This window comes from Anneissia japonica, unplaced genomic scaffold, assembly GCF_011630105.1.
Source record: "Anneissia japonica isolate Jap-2015-1 unplaced genomic scaffold, ASM1163010v1 scaffold3066_len296678_cov185, whole genome shotgun sequence".
Taxonomy (NCBI): domain Eukaryota; kingdom Metazoa; phylum Echinodermata; class Crinoidea; order Comatulida; family Comatulidae; genus Anneissia; species Anneissia japonica.
The window spans coordinates 239,774-257,762 of record NW_022725920.1 but is presented as its reverse complement, the minus strand read 5'-3'; the positions used below and the strand labels follow the sequence as shown (position 1 = coordinate 257,762).

The 17,989-nt window shown below is 34.8% G+C and overlaps 1 protein-coding gene across 1 annotated transcript in view; it reads right to left on the bottom strand.

Moving 5' to 3' along the window:
- The window catches only part of LOC117112982 (histone acetyltransferase p300-like), a gene marked incomplete in the record, with an annotated part of 58,911 nt that overhangs the window by 27,133 nt on the left and 13,789 nt on the right, over positions 1 to 17,989 (bottom strand). Inside the window, 7 exon segments of the mRNA XM_033256205.1 lie at positions 9,350 to 9,547; positions 9,670 to 9,865; positions 10,299 to 10,416; positions 11,317 to 11,425; positions 11,753 to 11,905; positions 14,536 to 14,776; positions 17,621 to 17,718. Of these exon segments, the coding sequence (XP_033112096.1) occupies positions 9,350 to 9,547; positions 9,670 to 9,865; positions 10,299 to 10,416; positions 11,317 to 11,425; positions 11,753 to 11,905; positions 14,536 to 14,776; positions 17,621 to 17,718 (1,113 nt within the window).

Sequence of the window (17,989 nt, the reverse complement as noted above, 5' to 3'; positions counted from 1 at the left end):
CTACTATTATTATCATTATTACAATAACTAGAGGGTGTGCTCGCTTACCATCTATTATGTTAAACATCGCGATTAGATTTGACAAAATAGAACAATTATTCATGACTACTAAAAGAAGCTTGGCCTAATAATTACAGACAGATATACGCAAAAATTTCACAAAAATTTATGGCTGGGTCAGACTCCTAATGTCCAGGTTACCATATTTCTACTAGAAACTCATGGATACTGTATACCCCTTTTTTCGCGGCCCTATATTTTCGCAATTTTACAATTTTCAATATTTCGCAACCTTATATTTTCACGATTTTACAATTTCAAGTTCATTTTTAACATGGTTCAGAAACCTACCATTATGTTTCTTTAGCCTACATTATAACTAGAACTCCCAATTTTGGTGGGTTTTCCCAATTTTTTGAGCAATCTCCTACCCTCCCGATTACTAGACTAGCTAATAGGCAGGCCTTAGGCCTCGGCTAGGCCTACTTTAGCTAGGCCTAGGCCTACTCCAGTTTGCCAGTGTGGAGGCTTGACCAAAATTACTCAAAGCAACATGTTATTGTTAGAAATCTTCAAGAAAATGTAGACCTAACATTGATACGTTACATAAAAAGATTGTAATAATTCGTTATCAACTAATGGGAAATAAAATGGAGACTTCAACTATCTTTGTTGTTACAGTTTGTCAGACTGGTGGGTTTCGAATCCCCGACGTTATCTGACATACTGCGTTACATTACTGTGATTGTAGGCTCTGAAATAAGCTTCATCATTGTCAAAAATATATGAAACTATTCCAATGCTCATAATGTCAAGTGAAAAAATGATTGTAATTGGAAATATTTGAAATAAAATGTAAATCTTACTTCTAAGCTTTCGTTACTATCTCAGCAACTTCTTCAGGGAAACTGATGTAACTAGGGGCATTACCACCGAGACTACACAGTTTGCCTATGTTATTGCTGCATTGCAACCCAAAATAGCCCAAGTGGTGCGTGATTTGTTGATATCGCCTCCCACTATACGTCCTTATACTAAATTGACGAAAGAATTAGTCAAGCGCACTTCTCAGTCAGAGCAAAAGCGTCTGCACCAGTTACTACTGAAGAGTTAGGTGACCATAAACCTAGTCAGCTTCTACATAAAATGTATCCAACTTTTAGGTGAACATACATTGGAGGAATCAATATTAAAACAACTCTTTATTCAAAGACTGCCTAACAGTGTTCAGCTTATACTTGCTTCTATAGGGGATGATGTTGGTATTGTCCAGTTAGCAAAACAAGCTGATCGAATCTTGGAGGTAGCTCCAATTTCACCGATAGTGTCTGCAGTGACAGCTTCAAGTATTAACGGCAGTGGTTCATCAGAGCTTCAGCAGTTACGGAGTGAAGTTAGTTGACTACATTGTCTTTTGAGGTGCGTTCTAGAAGCTGCAGTCATCCACGCCATCAACAGCACTCTGGGCGCCACAATGGTCCTCGCCAATAGCACAGCTGTTCCTCGCCTAGGGAAGATGGTGTGTGCTGGTACCATTATCAATTTGGAGCATCTGCTCAGAAACGTAGGACACCTTGCTCGTATGCTGCCAAGTCGGAATTAAAATGGCCAACAAATAGGTGCGACGGATTCAGTTGGCACAGTATCTGGTGGTTGCTTATTTTTCATTTATGATAAAAACACAAGATTAAAGTTTTTAATTGACATAGAAGCTGAAGTGAGTGTACTTCCTGTTACACCTCAGGATTGTTAGCGTTTTAAGAGTGATTTTATCTTGCAGGCAATTAACCAGTCTTAGATCAACACCTATGGTAAACGATCATTGACAGTAGACATTGGGTTAAGGAAAACCTGTAGATAGATTTTTATTGTTGCAGACGTACCAAACACAACCCTAGGTGCTGATTTTCTTCGCCATTTTGGTTTTGTTGTGGATGTTAGACGCCAGAAGTTGTTTGATACAACCAGTTTGTATCAACTGAATTCGATCATATGTTGCAGTTAGGGATAATCTAACCTTTGAACAGCAGCTGGTCCTCTCCACTCCACATGGTGATTGGAGACCATGTGGTGACTATAGGGCTCTTAACAATGCAAGTATTCCTGATCGGGGGGAAGGGGGGCACAATATGAAGTTGACTGTTAGGGGGAGGGGGCACAGGTCCTCATGGCCCCCTTCCCCCGCTGGATCTGCCACTGGGTTTATTCCAAACTGTGCTGGTTTAATGCAACCATTAACTGATATGCTATGTGGTAAACAAACTAAATATATTGAATTATCTCCCATAGCAAGGTTAGCGTTCGATGCAGTCAAATCAGAGTTTGTAGAGGCGATACTTTTAGTCCATCCTCATCCAACTGCTAGTTTATGCTTGATGGTGGATGCATCTGATGTTGCTGTGGGAAGTGTGTTGCAGCAGATGGTTAATGGTACGTGGCATCCAATAATGTTTTCTCCTGTCGACTCAAGCCTGCTGAAACTAGATACAGTACATTTGGTTGGGAGTTGCTAGCTGTGTAACCTGGCCATTCGTCATTTTCGTCATGCAGTCGAAGGTCATGAATTTCATGAATTTTTTATTCTAACGGATCATAAGCCACTACTTGCTAGTTCTGATAGGTACTCACCACGTACCAACGTTTCGACTGCCAGAGCAGTTTGTGGTGCCTAACAGTGATAAGGGATAGATCCTGGAGATTATGTTCATCATTTGAAATGTACGATGCAATCATTACAACCAACATCAACTCGTCTAAACAGCCACAATTGCACAGTGGTTTATCTTCCTGCACGCATGTTTGTGTTATAAGTGATCATGTTCGCAAACCTTTGTAGCCACCTTATAAGGGTCCGCTCAGGGTGCTGAAAAAGAACTGATAAATACTTCGTTATTGACAACAATGGTAAAGAGGACACCATCAGTGTGGATAGATTGAAGGTAGCATTTCTTGACTCCGAATTACACAGTTCTACATTGTCTGCACAACCTCAACTTGTCTCAACCCTTCGTCTGAGAGTTCCGCCGTCAAAACCGTTAGTGTCTTTACCAGTACCTACCAATACACATTGATTGATTGCACATGAGTTAAATTTTTTTTTTTTTTTGTTGCTTGATCAACTTACTTCTCGATCTAGGGGGAGCTAATGTAGAGAGACTTTTGCTTGCCATATGTTTTGTCTAATAAGCACATTACATAAAATTCCATTTGAATGCGAATTCCATGCTGCATTGGCGAGGTTGGTTTTTATTGTCCACTTCCTACTCGGCGTACGACAGGCAAACAGGCAAGTTTTGTGTTGTTTAGCTAGATTTTATGTACTCTACCTGTATTTCTTGAGCTCCGATACCAAGCCAGCAATTGTGAATTTTGTGCATGAAAAGAAATATATATTCCTTTGGATTGAGTTCGTTGGACCCAGCAATCGTTTGACTAGAAAACAGTCAAGTCAAGAAATTAAAATCCATCACATTTGGATAAAGGAAAAAGGGGGTAAGTGAATAATCGTATCTTATTGCACTTATTCTCTAAACAACATAAGGGTAAGAAGTAGCATAAGTCCATGCATTTCTACTTACTCATCAAAATAGAATTAAAACTAAAAATAAAAACTATCCAGCTATATGTAATAAATGAATGTGATTCACTCATATGACAAAATCATGCCAATATATAGGTCAACCAAAGGTATAAATTGAAACATCATGTGAGCTATACAAAATATTAGATGGATAGGGTCTAGATGCAGATAAACAAACATAGGAAAATCCAAGGGCTTTATCCAACTTGGCCTACTGTAGGTTAGTTGGTAGAGCATTTGAAATGTAATTGAAAAGATCTTAGGTGCAAATCCTAATGGAAAAATGCTTTAATAGGGTTGTGGACAGAACATTAGTCTCAAAGTGTAACTAAAGCTTTGACAATACTAATTAACACTTTGACAATACATAATAAACTTAGCAGTTTCTAATAGAAAGTAAAATGCTGCGAGTATGCAATTCATGTACATACTAATAGATACTTCAGTACATAAAAGGGTGTATGTACTGATTTTTTGTTTTAGTATTAAAGGGTGGTAGAAATGTATGATTTGGTGGCTTATAAGAATGGATTTCAAAAATTTTGTTTACAATGCTACAAAACAACATAAAAATATACTAATAAACATGTTAGTAGTCGATCTTGTTTTATTGTTTTAACCACAACATGCTTCACAGTATTTAAATATGTAAAAAAAAGTGTTATCCAAAATAACCTTCACAGTATTTAAATCTGTTTTAACAGACAAATATTTAAAACTTTTTAATATTTTCTCAATATTTAAAACTGTTTAAAAAAAGTGGCTAAATGAAGAACATGCCTCACAGAAATTAAATCTGTTAAAAAAAAAATGGTTTATGCATATCGTGCTCCTCAGTATTAAACTCTTTAAATAAAATAATGCTTTATCCACAATATGCTTTTCAGTATTAAATTTAAATAAATGTTTTAAATATTTAAACTTGTTTAAACACTACAGTATTTAAACTGGTTTCGAAATAGTATCTCCATCAGGTAAATGACCTAATCTCAGATCATTTCGTCATCGGCCGATGTCAACCGATAACGTGCACCCTCTGTTGGTATTTGAGGTCTTTTCCGCAGTTCATCGTAAATATGTGATAGCTTGTAGACTCCTTATCTCCATCTATCTAAATGAAAACATGCAATACCATCAAGCTCTAAACTGACAATGACCTGGATTGTGTACAACCACCAAAAACCTGCAAACATAAGTACATGTGTAAATTAACATAAGATTGAAGCACAATATTTGTTACCAAATTCACACAAAAAGCTGTTTTACTAACATATATATTCAATATAATTATTATTGATTACTATTATTTTATGAGATATTTTATTAGATGTTGATTTACTGTATTAGTAAGATATTTGGATATTAATATACACCTACCTCCAAATATTACGTCAAATAGAAGAGACTAGCAAGGCCTTCATCCTAATTAATTATAAGCCCAACCATAGCTAGCCTTAAATACTCATAAATAGGACACAATCACCCTCTTCTAGAAACATCACTAACATGATGACCATAATCAACAGCATTAATTAGGCAATACGGACACATAAGTGTTTGAAAATACAGCACTTACCAAATCAATTTCACAGGACACATGTGAAACTGACAAACTAACGATATATACATGTGCAACCAACAATCTGCAAACGAAAGTACATGATTGTGTAAATTAACATATAAGATTGAAGCTCAATATTTGTTACCAAATTCACATATAAAAGCTGTTTTACTAAACATATATATTCAATATAATTATCGATTACTATTATTTTATTCAGTATTTTAATGTTGATTTATTAGTAAGATATTTGGAGATCAAAATATACAACTACCTCCTAAGTATAATCATGGAAAAAAATATTTATCGTCAAAAAATTACAATATGGCGTCTATGATGAGCCTGTTGCCACATACAGACATCGAAATAATCTGGCAACTTCTAATTTAAAATAAAAAAATAACGCTGTTCATTTAGACACTTGGCCCTAACTTAACCTAAGCCTAGATCTACCCTAGGTAGAGAAGCTAATGGAATACCGCACCTAATATTAGGTTAGACCAGGGTAGGCCTAGCCTCAAGTTGAAAGACTAGCGACGTTCCGCCTAGGCCTAATTAAATTATAAAAAAACACAACCATAGCTGCACTAAAAATTTCACAAACTGGACACAATCACACTGATCTAAACATCACTAAAATTATAATGACTTTAACACTTCTAAGACTTGACATAATAAATGTTTGAAAATGGAATACTTACCGATTCAATTCTAACTCTAAACGAACACATCCGATATTGTCAAGCTAAACTGACAATGACCTTAATTGAAAGCCAAGCCACCGGGACCATGTGGATCTCGAAAAGGCTCCGAAAAGCAATCGGATTTCATTGCGCTTTCGGGCTGAAAACCGAAAACGATCCGACGCTCTTTGAAAAATCCATATTGAGTCCTGGAAAAAATCGAAATCTATACTTGCATACGTCAAAATTAGTGTAGCTGCTCGTCTGGTGACTCGCAGCAAAAATTAAGTTTGATATTTACTTGGCATCATGCCTGTATTTCTCAATCCTAGCCGATCCAACGTCAGTGCAATAGATTCCTGCTGTAACATCGGCGTTTGGTTCATATAGAGTACTACAGTGTTACGTCACAATACTATGTGCTACTACTCCGTTGCTATCGTTGTAAAAAGCGTTCAACCGGACGCAGTGAAAAACCATTGATCCCAATTTCTAACTTTAATTATTAAGATGTTATATCTTACCTTTTCTTTGTAAATTTTAATTGATGATTGAATGTGTGTTCGATAAATAATATAATGCGAGCTTTTGTGTTTTTAGTACATTTTTATGGTAAAATATTAGATTTTAAAATGCCTATTCCAGAAAGCCTATGAAGTCATTCAGGCGTAATAAATGGTAATTAACATCTGTTGACAACAGAGAGCGCCACCTGGCGTCGTGACGACACGACTGTGGTACTCTATGCGAGCTCAGCGGTAGATTCGGTCTCATAGCTGGATTACCGACAGCTGATTAACAACTGGGCAACTCAGGGGTTTCCCTTAAGGTTTTTTTTAATTAGCCAAGTGGACCAGTAAATTAATATTTTTACTGGTCCTCAATCCCTTTCACTGATTTTCAGAAGTTACAGACGAATTTAACCATTGGAACAGTGAGCAGTGAGTAACCAATCTCCAGGCACACAAGAAAGACGAATACGTACGACACATTGGAACGGTGAGTAACCAATCTTCATGTTTATGTACATTATAATTATGACAAAGGCTTTTTATAGTGTTCATTAAGTATTTAATTTATTTAGTTTTAAAGTACTGATCTGATTTCATTTTATTTTGACTATATATACTATATTGTTAGAACTTTTGATTTGTTAACAATGGCTAGCAGACACAAAACTAGGTCCCATACTAGGACAGCCGTTAATACCCCTGACCTGCAATCATTGTCTGATGACTTAGACGATGATGTATATTTTCAGAATCAGGCTATGGCCATGAAAGTGAGAGAATTAGAATACCAGCTAAAAATTAGAGAGCTAGAAGTACAATTGTCCAACGCTGGTAGGCAACCCCAACACAACACCAACAGCCCGATTCACAAAATCCCCAAGATTACGGAAAAGAAGGATATTGACACATATATGACATATTTCAAAAGGATTGCCCATCAATGCAAAATTCCACTTCAAAAATATGTCCTCAATCTCCTCCCCAAATTCACTGGTAAAGCCAGAGAGGCATTCAATGACATGCCAGATATCCCATTTTCATATGCTGGACTTTAAAAGCAATCCTTTTAAAGTACCAGTTAACCACTGATGCAAATCGGAAACAGTTTCGTCAGACAACCAAACCACTCTCTATGTCAACTAGGGAGTGGGTTGGCAAATTAGGGCGCAACATGAAACGGTGGTTAACTAGTGCGAATGTCAATATACAAGACCCCAAAGCAATTTTTTCTTTTAGATCAGGCCCTTACTAAATTGCCCTATTCCCTTATGTCCTTAGTTAAGGAAAAAGAGCCAAAAACGTCGAGCTTTTGTGATTCTTTTGCCTTGCCCTCGATCACGCATACCGATACAAAATCTAACAAATTTAAATTTCATTCTCTGCAAATTCCCTCCCTAATTAGCAATGTTTTTGGGGAATGTGAGTGTAATCTACATGTAGACTGATATATGAATCTAATGACATACTTAAATGTCTACTGAAAAAGAGCCGTCGTAGAAACAATTGCTTTGAGTTCCTTTTTCATTTCAGGTTGATTACAGTCGATTTTTAAGTATTCATAAGGCGATAATGAACTTTATTAAAACAATGGAAGGCGGAACTTTCACTTTATCTAACATTTTAATGGTGTGTCGTTTTAATTAATAGATAATCTCCATGGCAATGCTATTGGGACTGTACGAACGGTTCATTCACGGGGTGTGATTATTGCGTTATTTCGTCTGGAAATCATTGCGTTGTTTATTAACTTTTGTCCCACGTTGCATTGTGGGATGGATACATGACATGGATGTTTTAACTTCACGGTGCTCACACAGACGGAAATCAACTTCTCCTTGTCGCTATAACATACGGAGAAGATGATTTCCCTCTGTACGTCTAGCCATGGATTCCTCAATGGTCTAGCTAGTGCGTGATGTCCATCGGTTGGCCTTGAATGACTGAGACCAAGGTTGTTTGTAGCGGACATTAACGTGACAATAAACAGAAAATAGCGATCTTGTTGATATTATCTGTGTGTAATATATTGTAAAGACATCATTAAGAGGTGAATGAGTTAAGCTTTAGGTATTTCGTCAGACTTTTATTGACATTTTAACTGGTCACGCGGAATTGTTATTGAGATAATTAACAGGTTCGTAATGCATTTTACTAGCCATTGGCCGGCGGACCAGCGTTATTTCGAACCCTGGCAACTAAATAAATATAATACAATCATTGATTAATTTTGTGAAGGTTGGTTGATTCAGCAGAAGGAGAATATTTGCTGCCATGTAAACAATTATCAATTACAACATGTTCTTTTGATAAAAAAAAACAAAAAAATAGATAGCACATTTGAGAATAAATTAGCACACTTATAACAATCAATCCATTCATCATTCAGTGCACATGGTTTGGCAAAAATGCCGAAAGTTTCATTGCTATAATGTACGGGTCAGGTGGCAAAAGACCAGGTGGCAAATGGCCGGGCAACAAAAGGCCAGGTGGCAAAAGGCTGTGTTGGTTATAATATCAAGATTAGTTAAGGCATCATTGATCTCGACCATGTCTTTCCTATGCATATATTAAAAAAAAGACTGCACACATCTGAAATATAAAATGCAAATTAATGGTTTTCAAGGAATATTTATGTATCACTTATTTATATCCTGGTATTGGTAATGAAGCTAAAAATTTCAAAATTTTAATTGGTAGCACCCATGAACAATTTTATTGGATAAATAGAACAAAATAGATACTTTCATTATGTTGAAAAGAGTATATTTTACTCTTGGGTTGAGTTGATATTGCCTTGTGACATTCCCTCAGATTTGTCATCTGTTGATACTGTTTCAGAACAGAAAATGTTGAATAAAACACTAAAAACTCAGTATCATCATTAGAGACAATCCCTTTTATCAATATTTATATATATATTATGATGTGCTGATCTGCTGACAGAAGCCCAGTTCAGTAACACTGAATCAACATAAGGGTAGGAAATGGCATAAATTCATACACCTCTACTTACTCATCATGACAGTTCTAGAAGGAACAGTATGCGAGGACAGCATCTCTTGTTGAGGCACCTGATATGGTGTAGGACACTGAGGGGAACCAGTCTGGGTCTGGTCCTGTATCTGTTTTGCTTGAGAAGATGCTGGCGAGTTCACACCGGCCGGCACCACAACTGGCCCACCAGTTTGTCCAGGAACTGCTGTTGGACCATCTGAAATTATATAAAAGGAATTTCTATTAGCATTTATCAGTGAAATTTACAGTTATGGGTTAGGCACTACCATTATTATTATTGTTTATAATACACAGATAAATTCATGCATCTCCACTTACTCATCATGCCAATTCCAGAAGGAACAGTATGCGAGGACAGCATCTTTTGTGTAGCTTGACGGGAAGGCACCTGAGATGGTGTTGGAGGCTGAGGGGAACCAGTCTGGGTCTGGTCCTGTATCCGTTTCATCCGCTTTTCTTCCAGTTCTTTTTGAATTTTATAAATTTTCTCAGCCAGAAGATAATAATACTCTTCCTGCACAAAACAGAATTAAACAAAAATTAAAGCTATCAAGTTATATGAAACAAATGCATGTAATTCACTCATATATGACATCTTCATGCCAATATATGGGTCAACCAAAGGTATAAATACAATATCAACAGCTATACCCAGTATTGGATGAATAGGGTCTAGATAGCAGATAAACACACACAGGAAAATCCAAGGGCTTTATCCATCTTGGCCTAATGTAGTTTAGTTGGTAGAGCATTTGAAATGTAATTGTAAGGTCCAAATCCTAAAGGAAAAATATATTTTCTCTCCAAAAAATGTTATCATATATATAGATATGAACTTTTTAAACAATATCTTATGGTGACATATAGATGTAGACCCATAAATTATATAAATACATAAATATATAATACATGTTATTCAAAATGATTTGATGTGTGCTGATTCTTACCCTGTTGCTAGCTGTTTCATACATATCTTTCTCAACTTTGCATGCATATGCTACTAGATTCCCCATACGTCTATCTTTAACAGCAGCAGGGTCAGGGGAGGGGAATATTGCTTGAACTCTGTAAAGAACAAATAATAAGGACATTGACAGCTGCTGATAGTCTGTACGTGTGTGTAGTTTTATTCAGTTTATCTGTAATCTTTTCATGTGTAGTTATACATCTATTTGTATGTAACTTTAGTCTGACAAAGTTACTTTCATTTTCTATTCATATTCTTTATAAATATAATTGTACAATACTAATAAACTTAATAAATGCTATATTCACTTACATTGTTTATTTTAAAAATTAGTATGTTATAATGAAAATTGGAACAAAAAAAATATTTCCTTGTCATTTAAACAAAATGATACTGATCCCATATTTTTGCATACTCTTTAATTGGTTAGCAGTGAATATATAATTTTTTAAAGTAAAGAATGTGTAAGTGAAAAGAGAATTGTTTGAATTTGGCTCATTGTGAGTTGATAAAATAAAACTTGCGCGACATTTTGAAATAGAAAATCAATGACATAATTAAATATATTAGGGTTTTTCAAATTTTACCAACTAGTATATTTACATATATAAAAAAAGACTTAAGGATTAAGTAGAAACTTACAATTTATGGACCAAATGATTACGAAGACCCTGAGTGACATGGCTATGCCATGGCTGCGACTTCGCTGCAGTCATAGATGCAAGGTTTCCAGTCGCACTCAGGACATCATCTGTAAATTTTAAAGAAAATTTCATGTCAGGAACAGTAGAAGCCAATTTAGGGTCATCATAAGGGTCATCATAACTTTATTGAACATACACTTTTAAATCAGTGGCACACGTTCTTAAGAGACGGTGCGTTCACACATTTACAATACAAAATGAAAAAATAATTAAATATATTAGGGTTTTTCAAATTTTACCAACTAGTATATTTACATATATAAAAAAAGACTTAAGGATTAAGTAGAAACTTACAATTTATGGACCAAATGATTACGAAGATCCTGAGTGACATGGCTATGCCATGGCTGCGACTTCGCTGCAGTCATAGATGCAAGGTTTCCAGTCGCACTCAGGACATCATCTGTGAATTTTAAAGAAAATTTCATGTCAGGAAATGCGAATTTTAAAGAAAATTTAATGTCAGGAACAGTAGAAGCCAATTTAGGGAGATATGGTTTCTGATTATTGTATTTTGCTACGCTATCTGACATCCATTACCAACTGACTGACTGTCAGGATGTCTTTGTCCACACTTCAAAGTTATGACAAATTTGTGTGATATGGACATGGCACATCATCCATGACATTTGTCGCATACATGTAAATAGGAGTGTGGTTAGAATATTATTCTCAAAGTGAGGCTGAAGCTTTGACAATACTAATTAACAAAACAAAGTTTGATATTTACTTGGCGTCATGCCTGTATTTCTCAATCCTAGCCGATCCAACGTCCGTGCAATAGATTCCTGCTGTAACATCAACGTCTGGTTCATATGTGAGCTTGGTGGTGGATTCGGTCCCATAGCTGGATTTCCGGCAGCTTGCTTTAACAACTGGGCAGCTAAATAAATATAATATAATCATTGATTAATTTTGTGAAGGATGGTCGTTTCAGCAAAATTAGAATATATGCTACCATGTAAACAACTATCAATTACAACATGTTCTTTTGATCAAAAGAAACAGGTAGCACATTTGAGACTAAGTTAGCACACTTACTAAATGTTTCAATAAATACTTAATTTAGTCCCTAAAGGGGTAAATTAATCATTATTCTACCAGAAGTACATGGCTAATGCTATTACATACATTAAAAAAACTGTTTGGCTACATTGGCAAAAAGCAGTAAATTACACAAAAATTATGGTACTATATTTTCAGGAATATTTGCGAAATAAATCAGCAAATGTTTTTTGGTAATAAACCTTTGTCAAGCTAAAGATAAAATCAAAAAGTGTAAATATATAGCCCAAGGAAGGACCAAAAAAGTGGCAGAATAGAGTAAAGAAGTGAGCAGAACAAATATAGTAGCCAATTGAGAACCAAATACATAGGAAATATATAAATACTTATAGAAGTATGATCTCCTGAAAAAAATAAAATAAAAAACTGTTGAACAGATTTTTTTTTTTCAGGGAAGAATATATTTTTTATCTTTAAAATTTTAGAAAAATAGATAAATTATTCATTAAGAAGATTTTTGATCACTGAGCTCAATTTATGAATATGTATTATGAGTTAAATTCATGAATATGCATGAGTTTAATTCATGAGTATTTGATGTTAACCGACACAATGATAATCAACAAGCAAGCTCAGGTCAATAACAACGATACAGTAAATGAATTCAGCATATATTAACAACTCCACAGAACCTAGCCGTCGTTCACACACAAAAACAAGGATATAATTAATTAGTATTCAAGCATTTCAAAATCAAGATTACTATATTGTAGATCAACACCCAACTGATAGAGAATCAAAGATTCCTTTGTTCCAAACAGGACAACAATTAGTATCCCAAAATTAACCAAAATTTGGGCCAATCTGTGAAAAAAATAGAAAGAAGCAGATTTCAACTGATTTGTGTAGGGATACATGCCAGGATACACCAAAAAAAAAAGTTAGGTGGGCTAGGGGGTGGGGAAAATTTTTTTATGAAGGGTCAAAGGTTATTGACCCTGGTCTAAAATACTAAAAATGAAAAAATAATAATACTAAAATGAGAAGTACCAATAGATACCTTAATAAGTAGTTTGTAATTTACTTTACTATTTTTATTATGCGTTCTATGCTTTTGGAATTTCTGAAGCATGATAATCAGTAGAAAATTGGAATGCTTTGAGCCTTGTCTTTCTGGAATGTATTTTATCCTAAATACAAGACCATTTCAATGTTGCTGCTTTTTATAATTTTCAAAATTTCATTTCAATATTGAGTGGCATATTTATTTCTTTACTAATTTAGTGAACCAAACATTGAAAAGATGTTGGGATTGAGTAGTTCTAAATGCACCAACATTTTTTTTTTTACTTAACTTTAAAATCACTAAATTAATCTATCAGTTTTATCCAAATTACTTATTAATTATTAACAATGTTTCAATTTAATATAGTTTTTCTATGTTATAAGGTACTTATTTAGAAGTGATATCATTTTTCCTTGGTATTATAAATGTGGAAACTTTCAATTGGATTTTATTTTAATACTTGTAATGATTTTTAATAATTTCACAATTTTGATCTAAAATATATATTGTTAAAAAAATTCATTGTCTTCACACCATAATGAATCTTAAATTAAGATTAAGCATTTTAATACAAAATAATAGCTTTATTTGTATGTAAATTCATGGCAGGCAAACTCTTAATAGGGATTGAGTTACATTTTGTGGAAGCATGGCTTAACAGTAAGGCTTTTGGGCTTTTGAGTCAGAAGTTTTATTATGAGGTGAAGACTTTAATATCCTTGTCAAGATACTTTATATTTGCATTACTTCTCTTGTTACCCAGGTAATGGGTACCTGGTAGGACTGTCAAGTAAAAAACATTCAAATAAGGTTCAGTTAACTGTGGAATAACCTCTCCCTGATAGTCACAGTTCAAAAAAATCTGTTAACTTTGCATTCCTCGAAAAAATTTGATTTGATATAAAACTTTTTCTTCTTGGTTCTTGTGCTTTACCAACTTTCAATGGATTTTATATATAATTTCGTAATATTATTTTATATATTATTTTATATTTTAAACATGTTTTAGCTGTTAACTAGACCTTAAGGAAGAACAAGTAAACAGAATAAATATCTAAGTGAGTCTATGTTAATTTAAACTTTTAATGTGATGGAATATACTTGACTTAATTCATTATGCTGCAAGAATTTTTAGTTGTTCCTAAGAACCTTATATTGTAAATTTTTTATACCTGTCAATTTTATTGTAATGCGCACTTGAATATTTCTTTTATGGAATTTGCGCAATATAAATTATTATTATTATTTGCAGATCCTTACAAACTGTAATAATTCTCCAAGAAATAGAGAATATTGTACATGACTGCTTGAGAATAGAAACACTATTATTCAAATATTAAACTTCAGTAAAATATAGTTTATATGAGCTTCCCTGGGAACATACTATAAAATGGGCTTTAATTCAATGTCAAAGTTTACACTACAATCTCCATTCTTCTTACCTGTGCAATTTTTGCCAGCCTTACAGTGCGTCATGTGGTTGAGGACATTTTTCATTGTCCTACAGTGTGGAAGCGAACATTGCTTGATGTTTCCCTTGGCCTGGCTTTCCCGCCGTTGGCACTTGTGTGCGTGCAGTAGGAGAACCAGTTGCTGCTGAATTAGCTTACGCGTTTCAGGATCAGCCGTTGGTGTCTGAGTTGCATTCTGGCCCATTCCAGCTGGTTGAGTTTGAGGCATGGTCTGAAAACACATGCACAAAAAATATAGTAATCAGGTATTATATATTATGATGTTGTTACTGACAATCTGGTTACTACAGTGTTTACTATTTTCAGAATGCAACACAGGCTTCCCGGAACGCCGCCCTCAGCAAAACTCAGAGTCAGAAGTGGAACGTGAAATTTTGATATGGTTTCGTAGTCAGATTTGTAAGAAAAACTTCAGCTACGCGTATTAAGGGAATTTACGCCCACAAACCTTGTAGTTATTAATATTTTAGTTATAATAGAAAATTTTTATTTTTTTGTGACGTCACACTCACAATATTGTTAGCATGCATACGTCATAAGCTAGATTACGTCACCTTTTCCTGGCAAGGCAAACTTTCCCGGCATGTTTTTTATCGATAAACAAACACCACTGCTTTGCACATAAATGCCTTGCCTAGCTAGGGCTACAAGAGGCACATTGTTAGCATTGTATAATACTTAAACAACGTACCTCTGCAAATGAATTATTCTTAGTTATTTTTTTTTTTCTTATTTTAATTTATTTCTTTCAGAAGTATACTTTCTATCACATATAATTGCACTGTCTACCTAGGCCTAGTCTTATTATGCCTCATCGTCCCCCGCTATACAGTACATCAGTAAGCTAGCCCCCACCCCAAGCGTTTGCTAGGCAACAGAACGTGATTGCACCTTCCTTCCCAGGTGTTCATGTAACATTATTATATTGTTAGCTAACCAGTTGTGTGTATTCCTTTGTGAAAATGAGTACCGCAGTATACTCATTTTCACAAAGCATTTGCATCCCCTCTTGGAAAGAGGGAACTTCAAAATAATTGTTTCCATATCTTCATTAATTAATCACCGTAATTTAGCTTACACTTATGCATGGAGGGAGCACTCAAAATGTACAATAATCATTTCACTACGCGACAAACCCTGAACTTTATTCATGCATTAATACGTAAATAGTTTCATCTTCCTGTACTCCAACATCACTGGCGCATGGCAACAACCAACTGACTACAGACCATTTCCGGTCACACATTACTCTCCATAACGCAGCACCCCCTCTGGGTACTCTTCAGGCAGTGTATGCACTGAACCATGGAGATCAACGGATCAATAATTGCTCCTATTTCGCTCTACCTATGTGTAAAATGGGTATCTGGCAAGATAGTGATGCAGTCTGTGTGCAGACTTCTGAGGTTTTTAGTTCAAAGACACTGTAATTTTGTAGACATTTACAAATAATTACAATACAATTAAGTAAATTACCATTATCTTTACTACATTTTCATTTTCATTACTGTCATTTTTCATTTCTGACATTAAATGGAAGGTTCCTTTGTATTTTGCTGATGATCCAGGGTAGGTTGTGGAGGCCAATTAAAGAAACCATCAACAACCACACTAGATATCTCAAAAACTCATCTCTGATCTGTAGGAAACCTTTCGGATGAGTTAACCAATTTACAAGGAGGACACTATTCATTTTTGGTGGGGGCATCATTTAAGGTGCTGCTAACGTTCCAGGTAATAAACTCAAAAACTGATCAATGGATCTGAATGAAATTTATAGAATGGTTTGTCATACCAGAAAGAAATGATTAAATTTTGCTGACGATCTGGAATAGAGTGTGGATATGAAGACCACTTAAAGAGAAACGTTCCAGACCAGATATCTCAAGAACTGAACAACTAATCTGAATGAACTTTCTGGAAGAGTTAACAAATTTACAAGGAAGAAATGATTACATTTTTGTGACAATTCGCATTTGGGTGTGGATTTGAAGTTCTAAATTCCCAGACCTAAATATTTCAAAAAATGTACAATTATTCATCTTAAACAGGTGTCAAACACAAACCGGTATAAAAGTCAGTAGTGAGATAATATACTACAGCATTCACGACATCGAGTACATACCTCAGTCATGCACCTGAATACAGAACAATATGCAGGATATGTACCATATGGGTAATTCCATTATTTTCTACCGTGCCTTAAGCTACGTTCACAGCAAGCCCGAATTCCGGTCCAGAAACCGGAGAAAAAATCGTGAAAAATGGGTTCAGTGGTACGATTTCCAATTAGGACTCCGGATCTGGGCTGATGGATCTGACAGCCATTTGTATCCTGAAATCGTACGTTTTCTTGGACCAATCAGCAACAAACTTGGTTGGTTCAAACCAATTGAACTCATGCGTACTTAACCCACACAACCATGTTCTCTGCGCAACATGAAGGCAGCGTTAAAAAAACGTAGCAACTCACAATTTTTTGTCCGGGCTCCAAACCGGATCCGGGCTTGATATGAACGTGGCTTTAATTTGGGAAATTTTCTTTTATGCTTGGACCAGACTCTTTTTATTCCTTGTTTTGCGAACTATTTTTTTAAAGATCATCAGAGAATGGCAGAAAAGAAATGAAAACAAAGTTTTGTTTTCTTATTTAGCAAATAGTTTTGCTAAAAACATCCAGACAGAGGAGAGAGTAAAATAAAATTTCATTGGTAAATGTAAACAGTGTAGTAATGAGAAGGTTATGCTTTAAATTTAAATAATTAGGAAGAAATATACATATCATAATTTGGAGATTTCAATTCAGCAAATGGCATTATCAAATAAAGAAAAACTTTCATTTTTTTCTCAAATTTTCTTCATGGCAGCCATACACTAATTGGCCAAACATAAAATTATTTTTATTCAAAATCATCATTATTTGCGGGTTCATTAAACAAGGTATAAAAAAATTGGGTAAAAAATCAAATTTCCATGACCTCAAAGAAGAAAACAACATTGTACACTGATTATCTATACATACATGCACTTGCATATATATAATGGAGATACTTACCACTGATTCGGGTTGATTTGGGTCTGCTTGAAAAGATTCTGGTGAGTTCACATGATTGGCCGGCATCACAACTTGCCTGCACATTTCTCCAGGAACGGCTGATGGACCATATGAAATTATATAAAACAAATTTCTTTTAGCATTTATTAGTGAAACAGAACATATTGGCAGACATTCTACATTTTTATAGCCAAATTCTTGATTTCATTCAATGTTTATTTATTTATTTATTCTGTCTTTCTACTGCATGCACTTTCAGTACTTGTGTACTGTTTTTCAAAGTGGTACAGTTTCATAAAATACAAAAGTTAAAAGAAAAGTAATTAAAAAAACATACATATATATAAATAGATATCATAATAAAAGTGA